Raw genomic sequence first — 14,275 nt, 5'->3', positions numbered from 1 at the left:
TAGATATGCCAAATGAGTGAATTTAAACACTTTCCATAAATAGTATTTGGGACCGAAATGAGACTAACACAAAGGGCATGATAGCGAGGGTGTTTGGCAGACACGGTAAGCTATCATCTAGCGATATTGAGGGACCAATCTCAATATGCGAGGGTTCTTGTCACTAGCCAGTGCAAGACATAATGAGACGGAAACTCCTTACCGGGCTAAGTATGCTTAGCTAATAACACGTAAGAATTCCGTCCTTATGCTCGTCCGGTTTAAGTACACTCGAAATGCCCAGTTAACTCCACTAGCACAAGAGGGACTAATAAAGGGTTCAGCAATACCAACCTCCTACCGTCATGGCAGTAAGGTAAGAGTGTCCGTAAGGACTGGTCGACAGGTAACTTTCGATACCCAAAGTCACATTCGTGACAGCTTGGAAACTTTGAAACTTGAGATGGTAGACGAATGGCCATGCTCGGACACAGGTTACAGAACTTACTAAGCTCATGGTTATGGAATGTGCCACTCCTTCGAATGAGGGAACATTAGACAGCATATGCTTGTTAATTGAGACATTGAAATATCCCAGGTGCAAGCTAGAAGAGCTCGAGTTTCTAGGGTGCTTCAAAGGAAACTAGGAGGAGTTTGCTCAAACAGTGCCCACAAGTTTAGTGTCACTGAGAAGCCTCACAATTACATATATCTGCAAGCATTTCTTTAAGATCATTACTTCTCGAGCATGTAACATCGTGGACCTCGGGATTGTGAAATGCAATTGGAAAATCTTACATCCCTTAGCTGATGCTTTTTGGAACCTGGCATGTGGCCTTCTTAGCTTAAAACTTGAGCTGCAATATGTTACTGACAAGTATGCCGCTGATTCCCATCTAGTGAGCTCCAACACCTCCAACAAGCATTTGATGTTATCATAAAAAAATGCAACCACCTTTGGCTGCTCACTCAATGGCACCAAATTGGACCTTTCTACAGCCAGGTATTGGAGTTGGGACCTAGACAAGAGCTGGAACAGCTGCTCCAAGCTCTTAAACAATGTTAGTCATATTGTGCAAGTTGAGACTGAAGTGTGTAACCCTTGAGGTGAACACATCTATGGAACTTGAATCCATGTTTTTGAGGCTCAGTGATACGAGTTGTTATGGCTCTTGCAAGAAATTTTCCAATCCTTTCATCATTAACTGTTCACTACTGTTGGGTATAGCCAAGAGAACGTCAAAGGACAAGACACTGGAACATCATGAAACACCATGGAGTATATAAAGAGTGTAGTTGGAGAGGAGATACTTTTAGTGTGCTCTTTTTCTTGTCTCAATATGGTATTGGAGTGGGTCCTTACTTTATTTTTGTGTAGTTTCTTGTGCTTAGCTTTCTTCAACAATGGGAAACACTAGTGATGAGAGGATTGCTAAGCTTTCTGTTGAAAATGCACACATTTGGTTTGCAGAAATGGAGCTTTGTTTTCAAGGGTGTAGTGGAGTTTAGGACGTTGTGTTTGGGGAGATTATAACACCACAATGGCTAGATGAAGTGGCTTTTGACGAGGATCTGGATTAGTATGAGTGAGATTTTAAAAATTCAGGCAGCGTGAGTCCAAAGCCAAGATCATGATGCTGAAAAGAATGGACAATGGTGACAAATCATTTGTGACTTCTACACCATCAGCTTATCATGCTTGGAAGGAGCTAAAGAATACTTTTCTTGAGAAGACTTTTGCCTTAAAAGTTTCTCTGAGGTTCATAGGATGAGATTGCTTGAATCTGAGACAGGCTCTCAATTCCTTACAAGAGTGAAAAACGTGGTGAACAAGCTTGCTGCAATCGACTATCCACAAAGTGAGGAGGACATTATGGAAACAATTGTTATTGGTCTGATAGATGCATATGATGGAATTTGTAATGCATTCAAGGACAATCCAAAGCTTAAGGAGTTGGAGAAAGCCATCAGGGATCGTAAGGGAATCTTAAAAGCTCAGAAAGAGATTGATGGATTAACTTCCACAATAGACAAGAGGAGATCAAGTAGTTGCTCATTTGGTGAAGTCCAACTTCAAAAGGCCCCGTGCAGGCATGAACGTTTGGTACAAGAAGTGCTATAATTGTGGAGGATATGGTCATATTAAAAGTCTAGTCTAGAAATAGATGCTGCCCAGTGAAGGAGAAAGGAGCACCATGAACGTGAGCGATCTCCTGAAAATAGGCACTATCATGGTCCATGAGACTTTTATTCCCCTGATCATGGTAGGGAAAGATCCATCATGCAAGAGAGGCAGCCATACGATTGAGAATGATATGGGGCTTTTAGCTTGAGGTGAGTTGTACCTCTATTGATGTGCCAATAGAATCTGAATTTGAATTGTGGTATATGTGAGTCTCAGTAAACTTAGTAAGCTATGGAGAATGTGTAGAACAATTTCTAGTGGCCTGACTTAGGAGCATCTCATCATATGTCACCAAATGCAACCTAGTTTCATAAGCTGAGAAATTATAACATCAAAAATCAAGTGGGAACAGCTGATGAAATTTCATTTGAGATTTTTGGTGTGGGATCTCTCAGCTTTCACTAACTTGGCACAAACATTGATAGTGTTCTATTGGTCCTAAAGTTATCAAAGAGTTTACTCTTTATTAGCAAACTAGCTGATTTGGGCTTCTTTATCAATTTTGGTAAAGATATAGTTGACTTCATTTTTATGGCCAACTTGGTGACTTTTGCCTAACAAGATGGTAGTCTTTATGTCTTACTTCATAGAAGTGTCTCTAGCATGGTGGCTCATGTTAGGAACATCTCAATAATGGAGCTATGGTATCAAAGATTTGGACACCCAAATTCTAAAAGGCTAAAAGAGGTTGTCAACCTTGTTCATGGAGTAGCTTTCAATCCCAATGGGTGTATGGATTTTGTAGTGGATGTGCCCATAGGAAAATGATAAAGAAATTTTTAAAAAGGATAAGAGCTGAATGAAGTATAGAAATTTAGAACTTGTTCACCTTAAAGTTGCACAGATGGCTCAAAAAAACACCATTAGAGGAGCAAGTTGTTTCTTGCTTATTGCAAATGATGATATGTCTTTGTGATTCTACTTAAGAATAAAGCTGAAGTTTGGTCAAAGTTCCAAGCCTGGATGGCTAGAGTTGAGCACAAGATTAGAAAATAGCTCAAAACTATTCACACTGATGGAAGGTTAGAGTTCCTAAATAGGGATTTTGATGCTAAGAGGGGAATTTCTCAACAAAAGTCAATGGCATATAAATGTGGCTAGAATGGAGTAGTTGAGAGAAAAATAAGGACAATAAAAGATGTAATTTATTCCATGATGAAAGCCAAAAATATTACTTATATTTTTTAGGAGAAGCACTTCACATGTTTATCTACTACTTACCAACAAAAGCCTTGTATAATCGGACTCCTTTTGAGGCATGGACAGGTAAGAAACTTGATGTTTCTCACCTTTGAGTGTTTGGAAGTCTAAGTTTTTGCTACATATCCTTGTGATGAATGACTAATAAAGATGGATGATTGAGCCTACTCTTGCATCTTCATGGGATATGAAGAGGATACAAAGAATGGTTATAAAGTTAACAAGGGAGCGATCTCAATTGACACAGATGGATATAAGGAGCTGACTCCCAATGACCTAAGGTTTGGAGTAGATGCCAGATCAGATAGTGAGAATGATTCAAAATATGAGGATAATCATCATGAATTCCCTCTAAATTAACAAACTGTTCTTAAACAAATGCCTCAAGAAGCACCAAAAGTTATAGTAGAGCCTTGCCAATAGTAGATAGAGCCAATTTTACCTTATCGATCAAACTAACCATGACAACTAACACAATGTTATTTGGAGTGTTATCAAGCTAATTTAACCAGGCTTGTTGCAGAACTAGCATCCTACAAAAAAGCTCTCAAATATTGAATAATGGTTAACAAGCATGACTTATGAGTTTTGCTCTTTCTTGGAACACAACACATTCACACTAGTTCCACAACAAGAAGGTATGAATGTTTTGGCTAACAAATGGGTTTTTAAGTCGAAACTCTTTAGGGTTTAGGGTTTAGGTTTAGGGTTTAAACCTTAAACTAAACTTAAAGGTTTCAAACAAACTCAAGGAGTTGATTAGTTGGTGTTTTAAAATGCTTGGGGGAGCAATTAGTTGGACAAGTAAGAAATAGTCAATGGTGGCAACCTCAATGTGTGAAGCAAAGTACATGGCTCTTGCATCAGCCACCAAGGAAGCTATCTAGCTCAGGAAATTATTTTAGGCTTAGGAATTGTAGAAAAGTCTACACCAACTCAACTCTACAATGACAATTCCTCAGCTGTGCAACTTGCTCACAATCCTATATTTCACAGCAACACAAAACACATTGAGGCTAGATTTCATATAATTAGAGATCACATCACCTGCCAACAAATATCTCTCAACCACATCCCGCTAGTAGACATTTTCACTAAGGTCCTAGACAAGTGCACATACACAAACTCAAAAACATGCTTGGAATGAGGAAAACACTTGGTTAAGGGGGAGAAGTGGGTAGCCAAGCATATTTTTACAATTCTTTGTTTTGCACTATAGCTATCTTGGCTGACTAGGAGTGTCTTATGCTTTGGCTTTCTTGGCTGAGGGGGAGTGTTGGGTACAGCCAAGAGAACATTAAAGGACAGGACACTAGAATATCATGAGACACTATAGAGTATATAAAGAGTGTACTTAGAGATGCTTTTAGTGTGCTCTATTCTTTATCTAAATAACTACTACATTGGCTAGTGTTAAGTGTTGCAATATGGAGTTGAGTAAGGAGTCAAAGAAGTATTTGTCCACCACAACACTATATTAGAGCTTAAGTCTCAAGCTAAAAAGGCCACATACCAAGTTCTAAAGAGCATTAGCTAATGAACTTAGGATTTTCCAATTGCATTTCACAATCCCAAAGTCCATAATATTACATGCTAGAGAAGTAATGATTTTAAGGGAGTCTGTCCACTTTAAGGGTTTTCAGTCAAGTAGCCACATCAATGAATAATTCAGTTTATTCTAAATAATAAATTGGAAAATATAAATTTTATTTTAAAAATATTTGAAAATTTAATTCTATAAATATTATTTAAAATCTTTATAATTATACAAATCAGAAAACTTCTCTCTTTTTCTTTAATTGGATCAGTTAATATAGTTAGGAGAACCATCTTCTATGGGTTTCTTCATCTTCACATGAGAATGTAGCTGCTATATACAAGAGCTATATAATCTTTATACAACAATACTCACCCTTGGAATGTAACACACATTACACTTATTGAGATATAACTAAAAGAGTTTACCTAATTCCTAGCTAATCATAAATCCCTTAGCAAAAGTTAAGTGATTTTTAGTTGGGCTAGAGTTGAATCCCCCTATTATTAGTGATATGTATGAAAAACTTTATATATTTAAACCCTTATAGATTGTCTCTCGACTCATTCTCTTTGGTTACTTACAATTTATCATGCAAGTTTACGCCCTTGTGAATGGAAGTTAAAAGCTACAACTCTCTTGAGAGCCCCACTCTTTTGACACCCTATCACTCGGATCGAGCTCAATCAAAAGTAAATTGGATCTACTATATGTAATTTTAATATGACAAATAGAGTCAAACTTAAAACCCCTCTTATACCAAATATAAATCCTTGAATTTAGATTTCCCACATCTTACCCAATACTATTTGAACCCAAGAATACAACTTTTAATTAATTGAAAAACGGGGTGCAATCATATTCATGGGTTTTTTCCCTACCCTTATGGATTGTTTTTTATACTAGTTCTTGATTGAATTGCTAAAAAAAACTTACATTAACTAATGGATTAAGTTATTATCCATTTTTTGTCAAAAGGCCTCAATAATAAAGTGGGCAATGTCACATATTCAGCCAGAAAATGCTTTTTAGAAGGTGTTTATTAAAAAACAACTACCATAAGACAAGACTATTCAGTCTTAAATGTTGCCTTTTCAGTTTTTAGCTAAAAACAACTACCCCATGTCATTTGTTTTTTGCATTTAGGACTAAATTAGCACTTTTCAAACTAGAAAATTGAGATTGAATAATTTGAGGGACTAAGATTTAAACCAAAATGGTCTCATAAATTGATGAGCAAGAGGTTGTAAATTCTTTCTCCTTCACAATCCATGACATTGTGATTGAGCTAAGGGTGAGCATTTCTACTTGGTGCATAACAATAGATTACCAATTTAGGTAGTGGGAGTGGAATTGCTAGAGAGGCAAAAGCTTGGCTATCTAACTGTTCCAAGAGATGGCCAGAAGTTCAAGATCTTTCAAAGGGGTGAAAGTCTCAACACATTAGCTATTGATATTTATAGCCAGGTAAAAGGGCAGTTATATTGCTCTTGATCTATAACATGCCTTTCATATAGCTAGATAAGTGAGAAATTCAAATTGATCAAATCATACTTCTATTATCATGTGTAAGGCAAAAAGTAACTTTGTTATAAATATTTTAAATATTATTATTATTATTATTAATTTAAAATTTATTTAAAAATATTATATATTTTATAAGGTATATACAAGTATATTCTCTTTTTTAGAATATACAAGGAATATTTTCCCAAGAAAAAACCCTTAAAAGGGTTAAAGAAACGCTATATATAATCACTATGAGCACTATTTCCCGAGTTTCCTTTGAAGCACCCTAGAAACTTGAGGTCTTCTATCTTACACCTGGGATATTCAATGCCTCCGAGCTCAGTAAGCTCTACAACCTGTGTCCCAGCCCCGACCATGCCATTTGTCTACCACCTCTAGTTTTGCCATTTGGTAATTGGAGATGCAATCCAAAATGCTGAACAGTTTTGGATACTGATTGTCATGATGCTTGACCTGCAAATTTCCAGTCATGGATGCATACGTGTTTGACCTTCATAGCTTCCTTATGGAGCAATGCTGGCAGGATCTCTTTGTGAGCGAAAGCCACTTGTGCAGACCCGAAAATCCTATCAAACTTATTGCCGTGATTGAGGTGGAGCTCGTCGTCCATGAGCAGCAGTGGTGATGAATAGTGCTCGTAGTCAATTTCCACGTTATTTGATGCTTCCTTCAATTACTTTGATAGAAGAAGTGGAGGCTTATAGCCATCCAATCGCAGGCGGGTATATGGTCAATGTGCAAGAGGAGTATGATGTGCGGAATATATATCTATATATATAACAAATTTTATGAATTAATTGTCCCTTTTATCGATAAACACATTTCAGGGAGCGCTGCCAAATTTCACTGTCCTGTTTCCCTTCACTGTAAATATCTAGGATTTCAGCGAAAAGTGGAACCTCTCCGAGAAGAAACCAGCCACACCAAAGAGATATCATGAATAACCCGACCTAAGGTTATTTGAAATGGTACGTTATTCACTTCAAGTTCTTTACTTCTCTGCGGTGGATAATCTCGAGCAAAATGGTGAGCTCATCTTCCAAAATTATTCCTTCTTGCCTGATTTTTGTGCAACATCACAGGTCCTATGAACCAGTTTTCTGGGATGGCGAGGTCTGAAGTCCCCATGGCACGTCTGGACAACTCCGGGCATTGTTCTGGACGGACTTTGCCTCGCTTGAAGAATGACAATTGCAGCCGTAGAACACTTTCGCGTGGAAGCAAGGCTCTGTGGAGTCCAACTTGGAGCAGGTTTTCTCATTCAAGAGCCACGGCTTGACTCCACCCAGGCCTTGAGCGGCGTATCCAAACGTGGAGCCGGGGCTCGTGACCAGCTCGGCACAGAATGAGAGAAGAAGCATATCAGCAAGGGCCTTCTCGTCGTGGTTACGGTCATTAGTCTGCTGCCATCGCTCCTTACTTGGAGCGAAAACTCGGACCAAGGAACCATCTACGGTGGGAGAGCTGACGTAAATTTCTCGAAGACCATCGAAGTACTGCTCGTCGAGTGATGCCACAACAACACCTATGATCTTGCCAGAAGCGCTTAAGTTCGATGCCACTGAAACATCAGGGAGCAGCTTGCTCTGGAGGAGACACTGGACCATTGCATCCGAGAAATTTTGCGCTCTACGAGATAGATCCTGGAAATTGGGCAACACTCTCATTTGGACACCGACAAGCTTGCTCGAGCCAGCCATGTAAGTATCGTAAAATCTCGTCGCTCTATCCCAGGCAGCGTTTGAGGGATGGAAGAGATACTTCACCAAGTGTTGGAACACTGCCGCCTCTTGCCTTGGAAAGAGCTTGTCTAGCTCGGTTCTAAAACTTGGAACATAGTATAAGCTTGGGACGAAGTAGAGGTTTGTGGTGATCGTCAACCATGGAAACTGATCACTGATGTTTTGCTGTTGTTTCTCACAGAAGAACTTGTCACCGATACTGTCGTAACCGTTCATAATCTCGATGTATGCGTGCCGCGAAAACTTCGCAGTACCAGGGTGACACTTATCAAAGCTGATCCTAAACTCGTCACTCCTGAGGAACTCGAGTGGAACGTCCCGGGGAGCAAACCAGGAACTCCGAGGAAACGGCTCGCAGAAGAGCGCCTCCATGTCTTCGGCCGGATCGATCAACAAAACTCGACGGGAAAGCAAGGCGTAGAGAAAAGTCGCAGCGATCGACACCATCTTGTTCCCGAGGCCGCTGTTACCCAGCCAGAGGATGAACTTGCAATCACTGTTCTCCGTGGCCGTGCTCGAGTTAAACCAGGTCTGGCGATTACCTCTCGTGCAGCGAGCATGGAACTCCTCGTAAGTACGAAGCCTGTCAATGAGATACTCCGATGGTACGTATTCCCAGTCTCTCTTACCGTAGCGATGCTGCTCAAACCGGCTCTTGCACTTACCATGGTCTTCTCGTGCAGGCAGCAGATTATAGAAGTTTGCTCGAGAACAACTTGCGTCGCTCGCGGCACTGTGGTTGCTTCTTTCGTTCCTGGAGATGAAAAACTTAATCTTCTCGTGCTGGAACCAAACTACTGCCAGGAAAAAGAGGAAGAGGACGATGGTTGCCGCCTCTGAAACTCTCGGCATTGGGTGAAGTTTCTACCTGGTAGCTTGCTTCATCTATCAAATTCCATGGAACACTACAATCGAAGTTATATTTCATTGGATGCTTCGTCAGAAGAATTGTCACGAGCTTCTTGCTTTTTTTACCCTTGGAAAAGGGCATGTAGATCAGATGGTAGAGCGCTCGCTTAGCATGCGAGAGGCACTGGGATCGATACCCGGCATCTCCATACTTCTTCAGGGGTTAAGGCTTAACCAAACTAAGATTATTGCGTTCAGATACTCTTGTAGAGTCGGTCCCAGGTTCGAACCCAGAGGGACCCTCACTCCTTTTAATCGCCAAGGCAATTTGGAGCGCGGAACCGAACTTGGGACTGCTTTGTAGTTGGAGGCTATAGTGTTCCGGATGTTCTTTTGAAACAAGGGGAGAAAGATGGGAACTTTCGTTAAAACTATCTTAAACCCTAAACTCTAATGTAGCTGACTTGGCGTGTGCGTGATATTTGATGGCGATTGGGGCTAGGGCAGCCAGGCGCTGTGCCGCTGCGCTCCTCCTCCTCTTCGTGCTCACCTTGCTCCGCGATGCAGCTAGATTGGATCGATTCTTGGGGCGATCGCCGCCTCTTCTTCCCCTTGCGCCTGGGATCTACAACACCTCCGGGGGGCCGCTTCCCCACAAGATCAATGTCCACATTGTGCCGCACACGCACGATGATGTGGGATGGCTCAAGACTGTGGATCAGTACTATGTTGGCTCCAACAATTCCATCCAGGTACTCTAGCTGGCCAAATTTCTGGCATTTTTCCTTTGTAAAGTTCCTTTTTCCTGTAGATTGCCGCTGTCCAGTATATTATCGACTCTGTCATCCAGTCCCTGGAGGACAATCCAGATCGCAAGTTTATCTATGTTGAACAGGCAAGTCACTCACGAAGCTACGCACAGTTCTTTCTTTGTGTTTGATTTTTTTTTTTCATTGAAACGCTTTCGTTTCCCAGGCTTTTTTCCAGCGATGGTGGAGGGAGCAAACTCCTGCGAAGCAAAAAATCGTGCATCGAATGGTTGAGTCCGGCCAACTCGAGTTCGTGTAAGCTAGCCTTTTTTCTCTCCTTTTTTTTTCCTTCTCTTTTAGTTCGAAGCTTTCTTATAATTGTTGCTACAGTAACGGGGCGTGGTGTATGCATGACGAAGCTGGTGCTAGCTACATCGACATGATCGATCAAACTACGCTTGGCCATCGGTTTATCAAATCCCAGTTTAACAAAATGCCTCGCATTGGATGGCAGATCGACCCGTTTGGCCATTCAGCTGTGCAAGCTTATCTTCTCGGAGCAGAGGTGATGCAGCTGTCGGCTTCTAGCAGAAAAATAAGCGTCTCTCCGTTTGTTTCTGACAGGTCGGCTTTGATGGTTTATTTTTTGCACGGGCTGATTACCAAGACATTGCTAAACGACGAGCAACGCGCGGCATGGAGTTTGTATGGCAGGGATCCAGAACATTATCGTCGTCTTCACAAGTATAAAATCCTACACCAAATCCAGTGTTTTATAAGTTTCAATTGCAGATCTTTGGAGGTATCCTCGCAAATCACTACTCTCCTCCAGAGGGGATGAATTTTGACTTTAAGTCCAATGATCCTTTGATACAAGTAAGTTCAGCTGGCTGGTTTATAAGGCAGAGAATGACCTGTATGCTGGCAGGACAATCCTCTTCTATACGACTACAATCTTCAGGAGCGAATTGACTTGTTTGTCAAGCGTGCTCAAGAACAGGCAATTATTTGAGTTCTTTTTTCGTTTATCAAGGACACTTGTATATACTTTCAGAGTGAGCAGTTCCGATCAAATCATATAATGTGGACTATGGGTCAAGACTTTAATTATGAGCAAGCAAATACTTGGTTCAAGCAGCTAGACAAGCTAGTGCACTATATGAACAAGGTGTGTATACTCTCGCCTTTTTTTTGTTTTTTTTGTTAACAGTATAGCTGCAGGATGGAAGAATTAATGTGTTTTACTCTACTCCATCTATCTACGTAGATTCGAAAAATGCTGCCAACATCACCTGGCCTTTGAAAACCGAGGACTTTTTCCCGTAAGTCTGCTATGCTTGGAATCCGTTAGTTGACGACGTTGAATTTTTTTAAGCTACGCGAATTGCTCCCATTGCTACTGGACTGGTTATTTCTCAAGCCGCCTCGCTCTGAAAGGCTACGTTAGGAGGTTGTCTGCGTACCTTATGGTAACATATTCACCATAATCATCTCATCGTTTCTTTCTTCTTTTAGGCCGCACGTCAGCTAGAGTTTGTGGTGGGAAGAAATTTTTCTGCAGACAACACCGATTCTCTGGAGGATGCGCTCGCAATCCTCCAACATCACGATGCTGTAACTGGGACCGAGCAACAACATGTTGCAAATGACTATGCGAAGAGACTCGCTACTGGGGCTTCCAAGGTTTTGATCTTGTCATATATTACAAAGAAATGACTCTGAAAAATATGTTCATAGGCTGCGAAGGTGATGGAGGTAGCCATATCCGTCCTAACGGCCTCCAGCTCCGCGCTTAATACTGCGACCAATTGGTTTGTTCCAATCTGGGAAAGATTAACGTCCTCCAAATACTTGTCCGTTTTACCGAAAGGAATCAGTGGCAGATCTGCTCTGAGCTTTGATCAGGTATGCACTTTACAGGATTTTAGTATCTTTCTGATATTGTCTTCGCTACCTCTCTAGTGCCTGCTTTTGAATATTAGCTATTGCCCACCTTCTGAAGCCAAACTAGAGGATGGCACTTCTCTGGTAAGTGGTTACCCTGGCCAGTTGGCTGAATTCTTAGCATTTCTCGCAGGTAGTAGTTTTGTACAATACGCTTGGCTGGAGTCGTAAAGAGATGGTGCGAATTCCGGTATGTTGCAGGACATGCTTTGGCTTCAGCTCTGAAAACCAACGTTTTCCTTTACAGGTTTCAAGTACACGTTTGCAAGTCAGAGATTCGACTGGGAATGCAATTCCGTCGCAGCTAATTCCTTTAGACAGTGTGACAAGAAAACTGAAGGAGATTTATGTGAAGGCCTATACGGGCAACTCTTCCAGCAATGACGACGTTTACACTCTTGTGTTCAAAGCTTCTGTTCCGCCATTAGGATTTAATTCCTACTTCATCAGCGCGTCAAACGGTACACATGGTAAGCTTATTTCCTTTGGTTGGACAACACGTTGCAAGTCTGTTTATGTAGGTTGTGCATCGCTCTCTTCTTTCAAAAATCATGAAAGCCCAAGGGAAGTATCCTCATCTAAAACCAAGCTTAAGTTCTCGTCCAGTGGACAGCTTCAACAGTTTACGGATCGTAAATCTGGAGTAAGTGTGAGATTCTAGCTTGGAAGAAATTTACATTCTTGGATTTCTTATATCAGATTGTATCTGCTGTCAAGCTGTCATATTGCTGGTATAATTCAAGTGATGGTGTCACAGAAGAAGCTCGAGGCCAGGTAATTAAAAATTGCATACAAAGGTTATCAATTCCTTGATAGTAGTCTTCGGGAGCTTACGTGTTTCGTCCCAACTCTTCGTCCTGCTACCCCGTCGATAGCAAAGAGATGGTATGTGCGAAAACATTTTCCGTATGCTTACACAATATCCACAGGTTTCGAGCTATATAAAAGGTTCCTTGGTTGAAGAAGTACATCAAACGTTCTCTTCCTGGGTATTCCAGGTAAGGACTTGATTATCTTCGTCACAAGAGATATATATCAATTGGTTTTTCAGGTGCTGAGGCTTTACAAAGACGCGCAATATGCTGAAATTGAATACACAGTGAGCCTTCGCTTTGATAACGCTTTCTAACGTGTTCGATGTGTTTCAGATCGGACCAGTTCCAGTAAACTCCAGTGATGCTGGCAAAGAAATAGTTACCAGAATAAGCACGGACTTGGAAAGCGAAAAGATTTTTTACACGGATTCGAACGGTCGAGACTTTCTTAAGCGGGTAAGGATTCCCATGTTGAAGGTCCTGGCTTTAACGTGGTCTGTAGGTAAGAGATTTTAGAAGTGACTGGGAGCTCAATGTCACTGAACCAATATCGGGAAACTACTATCCGGTGAGGTGATCAGTGGCGGTCTCTTTGTAAAAAACCTTTCCTCTTATGTAGATCAACCTGGGCATTTACTTGCAACAAGACAATACGGAGTTCTCCGTGCTTGTGGACCGAGCAATTGGCGGCTCTAGTCTAAAAGATGGTGACATCGAGCTAATGGTGCAAAGGTATGCATATAGATGTCGATCGATATAGTTTGAAGCCTCTTGCTTTCTTCAGGCGCTTATTACACGACGACCACAGAGGTGTTCAAGAGGCTTTAAACGAAACAATATGCATAGACAGCAACGAATGTGAAGGCCTGACGGTACTGTATCTTCTCAAATTTTAGTAGTCATTACTATTATCTTTGCATTGTCATTCAGGTTCGTGGCAAGTTTCTTCTTGGTTTACACTCAACACAGGAGTCTGCGAGATGGCGACGAAATCAAGGCCAGCGGCTTTATTCGCCTCTGGAAATGTTTTTCTCGAAGCTGTCTTCGAGCACTGGCAAGATAGGAAATCCAACATTCTCTGCAACAGAGTCTGGCTACGAACTACCACAGAACATAGCTATCATCACGCTGCAGGTAATTTCGCTCAAAGCTAACGCGCTTCTATACTTTATCGCGTTTCTATACATCCAGGAACTGGAAAACGGGGATGTCCTGCTGAGACTGGCTCATTTGTACGAGGTAGAACATTAGTTTGAAGTTTTTATAGTTCTCCCTTCTAACTGTTTTGCAGGCTGGAGAGGATATCGAACTGTCCACGGTTGTGCGCGTCGATTTGCAGAAGATTTTTGGCCTGAGACAGGTTTTGTGTTTTCATTTACTTTGCATAGTGAAAACACTGGATTTGCACAGGTTGCAAGTGTTGTGGAGCTCAATCTTTCAGCTAACCAAGAGAGAGCTTCCATGAAACCTCTACAATGGCAACTTGATCCGAACGTAGAGGATGCTGCCGCTGTTCACGTTCGCGGTCCACTTTTAAAGCCGAGCGATCGCCACATTGACATTGCTCCCATGGAAATCCGGACCTTGCTCGTCACCTTTGGCTAGACCTTGCAACACTCCAGGTACTAGCTTGACGACACTTGATTGTTTGATTTGTGAGAGGTTAAGAAGCTTTGGTTACGGCCTTATCAAAAGTACATGATATTCTATGTTTATATGACAAGAAACTCTACTTCAAGAGGTGA

At 41.3% G+C, this 14,275-nt stretch overlaps 2 protein-coding genes across 2 annotated transcripts; one reads left to right on the top strand and one right to left on the bottom strand.

Annotated features, from left to right (window-relative positions):
* Positions 1–7,516: 7,516 nt before the first annotated feature.
* On the bottom strand, positions 7,517–9,025 carry LOC9644784 (probable fucosyltransferase 7). The gene has a single exon (XM_002984518.1). The coding sequence runs from the start codon at positions 9,023–9,025 to the stop codon at positions 7,517–7,519; it is 1,509 nt and encodes a 502-aa protein (XP_002984564.1).
* A 466-nt stretch (positions 9,026–9,491) lies between these two features.
* LOC9644783 (alpha-mannosidase) lies at positions 9,492–14,268 on the top strand. The gene is made up of 28 exons (XM_024689663.1): positions 9,492–9,774; positions 9,834–9,917; positions 9,998–10,086; positions 10,162–10,336; positions 10,396–10,515; positions 10,564–10,647; positions 10,700–10,771; positions 10,826–10,939; positions 10,993–11,093; positions 11,147–11,240; positions 11,287–11,454; positions 11,509–11,676; positions 11,734–11,799; positions 11,849–11,905; positions 11,963–12,185; positions 12,237–12,358; positions 12,415–12,489; positions 12,535–12,600; positions 12,645–12,713; positions 12,767–12,814; positions 12,864–12,986; positions 13,033–13,098; positions 13,150–13,262; positions 13,315–13,402; positions 13,461–13,664; positions 13,722–13,769; positions 13,822–13,890; positions 13,941–14,268. Exons 1-28 carry the CDS (start codon positions 9,508–9,510, stop codon positions 14,133–14,135), a joined length of 3,168 nt encoding a protein of 1,055 aa, XP_024545431.1. The 5' UTR covers positions 9,492–9,507; the 3' UTR covers positions 14,136–14,268.
* Positions 14,269–14,275: the final 7 nt, after the last annotated feature.

The sequence above is a fragment of the Selaginella moellendorffii genome, unplaced genomic scaffold (assembly GCF_000143415.4).
Source record: "Selaginella moellendorffii unplaced genomic scaffold, v1.0 SELMOscaffold_63, whole genome shotgun sequence".
Lineage (NCBI taxonomy): Eukaryota > Viridiplantae > Streptophyta > Lycopodiopsida > Selaginellales > Selaginellaceae > Selaginella > Selaginella moellendorffii.
The sequence above is the reverse complement of the archived record's forward strand: the minus strand, read 5'-3'. Positions and strand labels throughout refer to the sequence as shown.

Coding starts and splice junctions, on each gene's coding strand:
- LOC9644783 (XM_024689663.1), top strand. CDS start 9,508: ATGGCGATTGGGGCTAGGGCAGCCAGGCGCTGTGCCGCTGCGCTCCTC. Junction 9,918..9,997: donor AGTTTATCTATGTTGAACAG/GCAAGTCACTCA, acceptor TTCGTTTCCCAG/GCTTTTTTCCAGCGATGGTG. Junction 10,087..10,161: donor TCCGGCCAACTCGAGTTCGT/GTAAGCTAGCCT, acceptor TTGTTGCTACAG/TAACGGGGCGTGGTGTATGC.
- LOC9644784 (XM_002984518.1), bottom strand. CDS start 9,025: ATGCCGAGAGTTTCAGAGGCGGCAACCATCGTCCTCTTCCTCTTTTTC.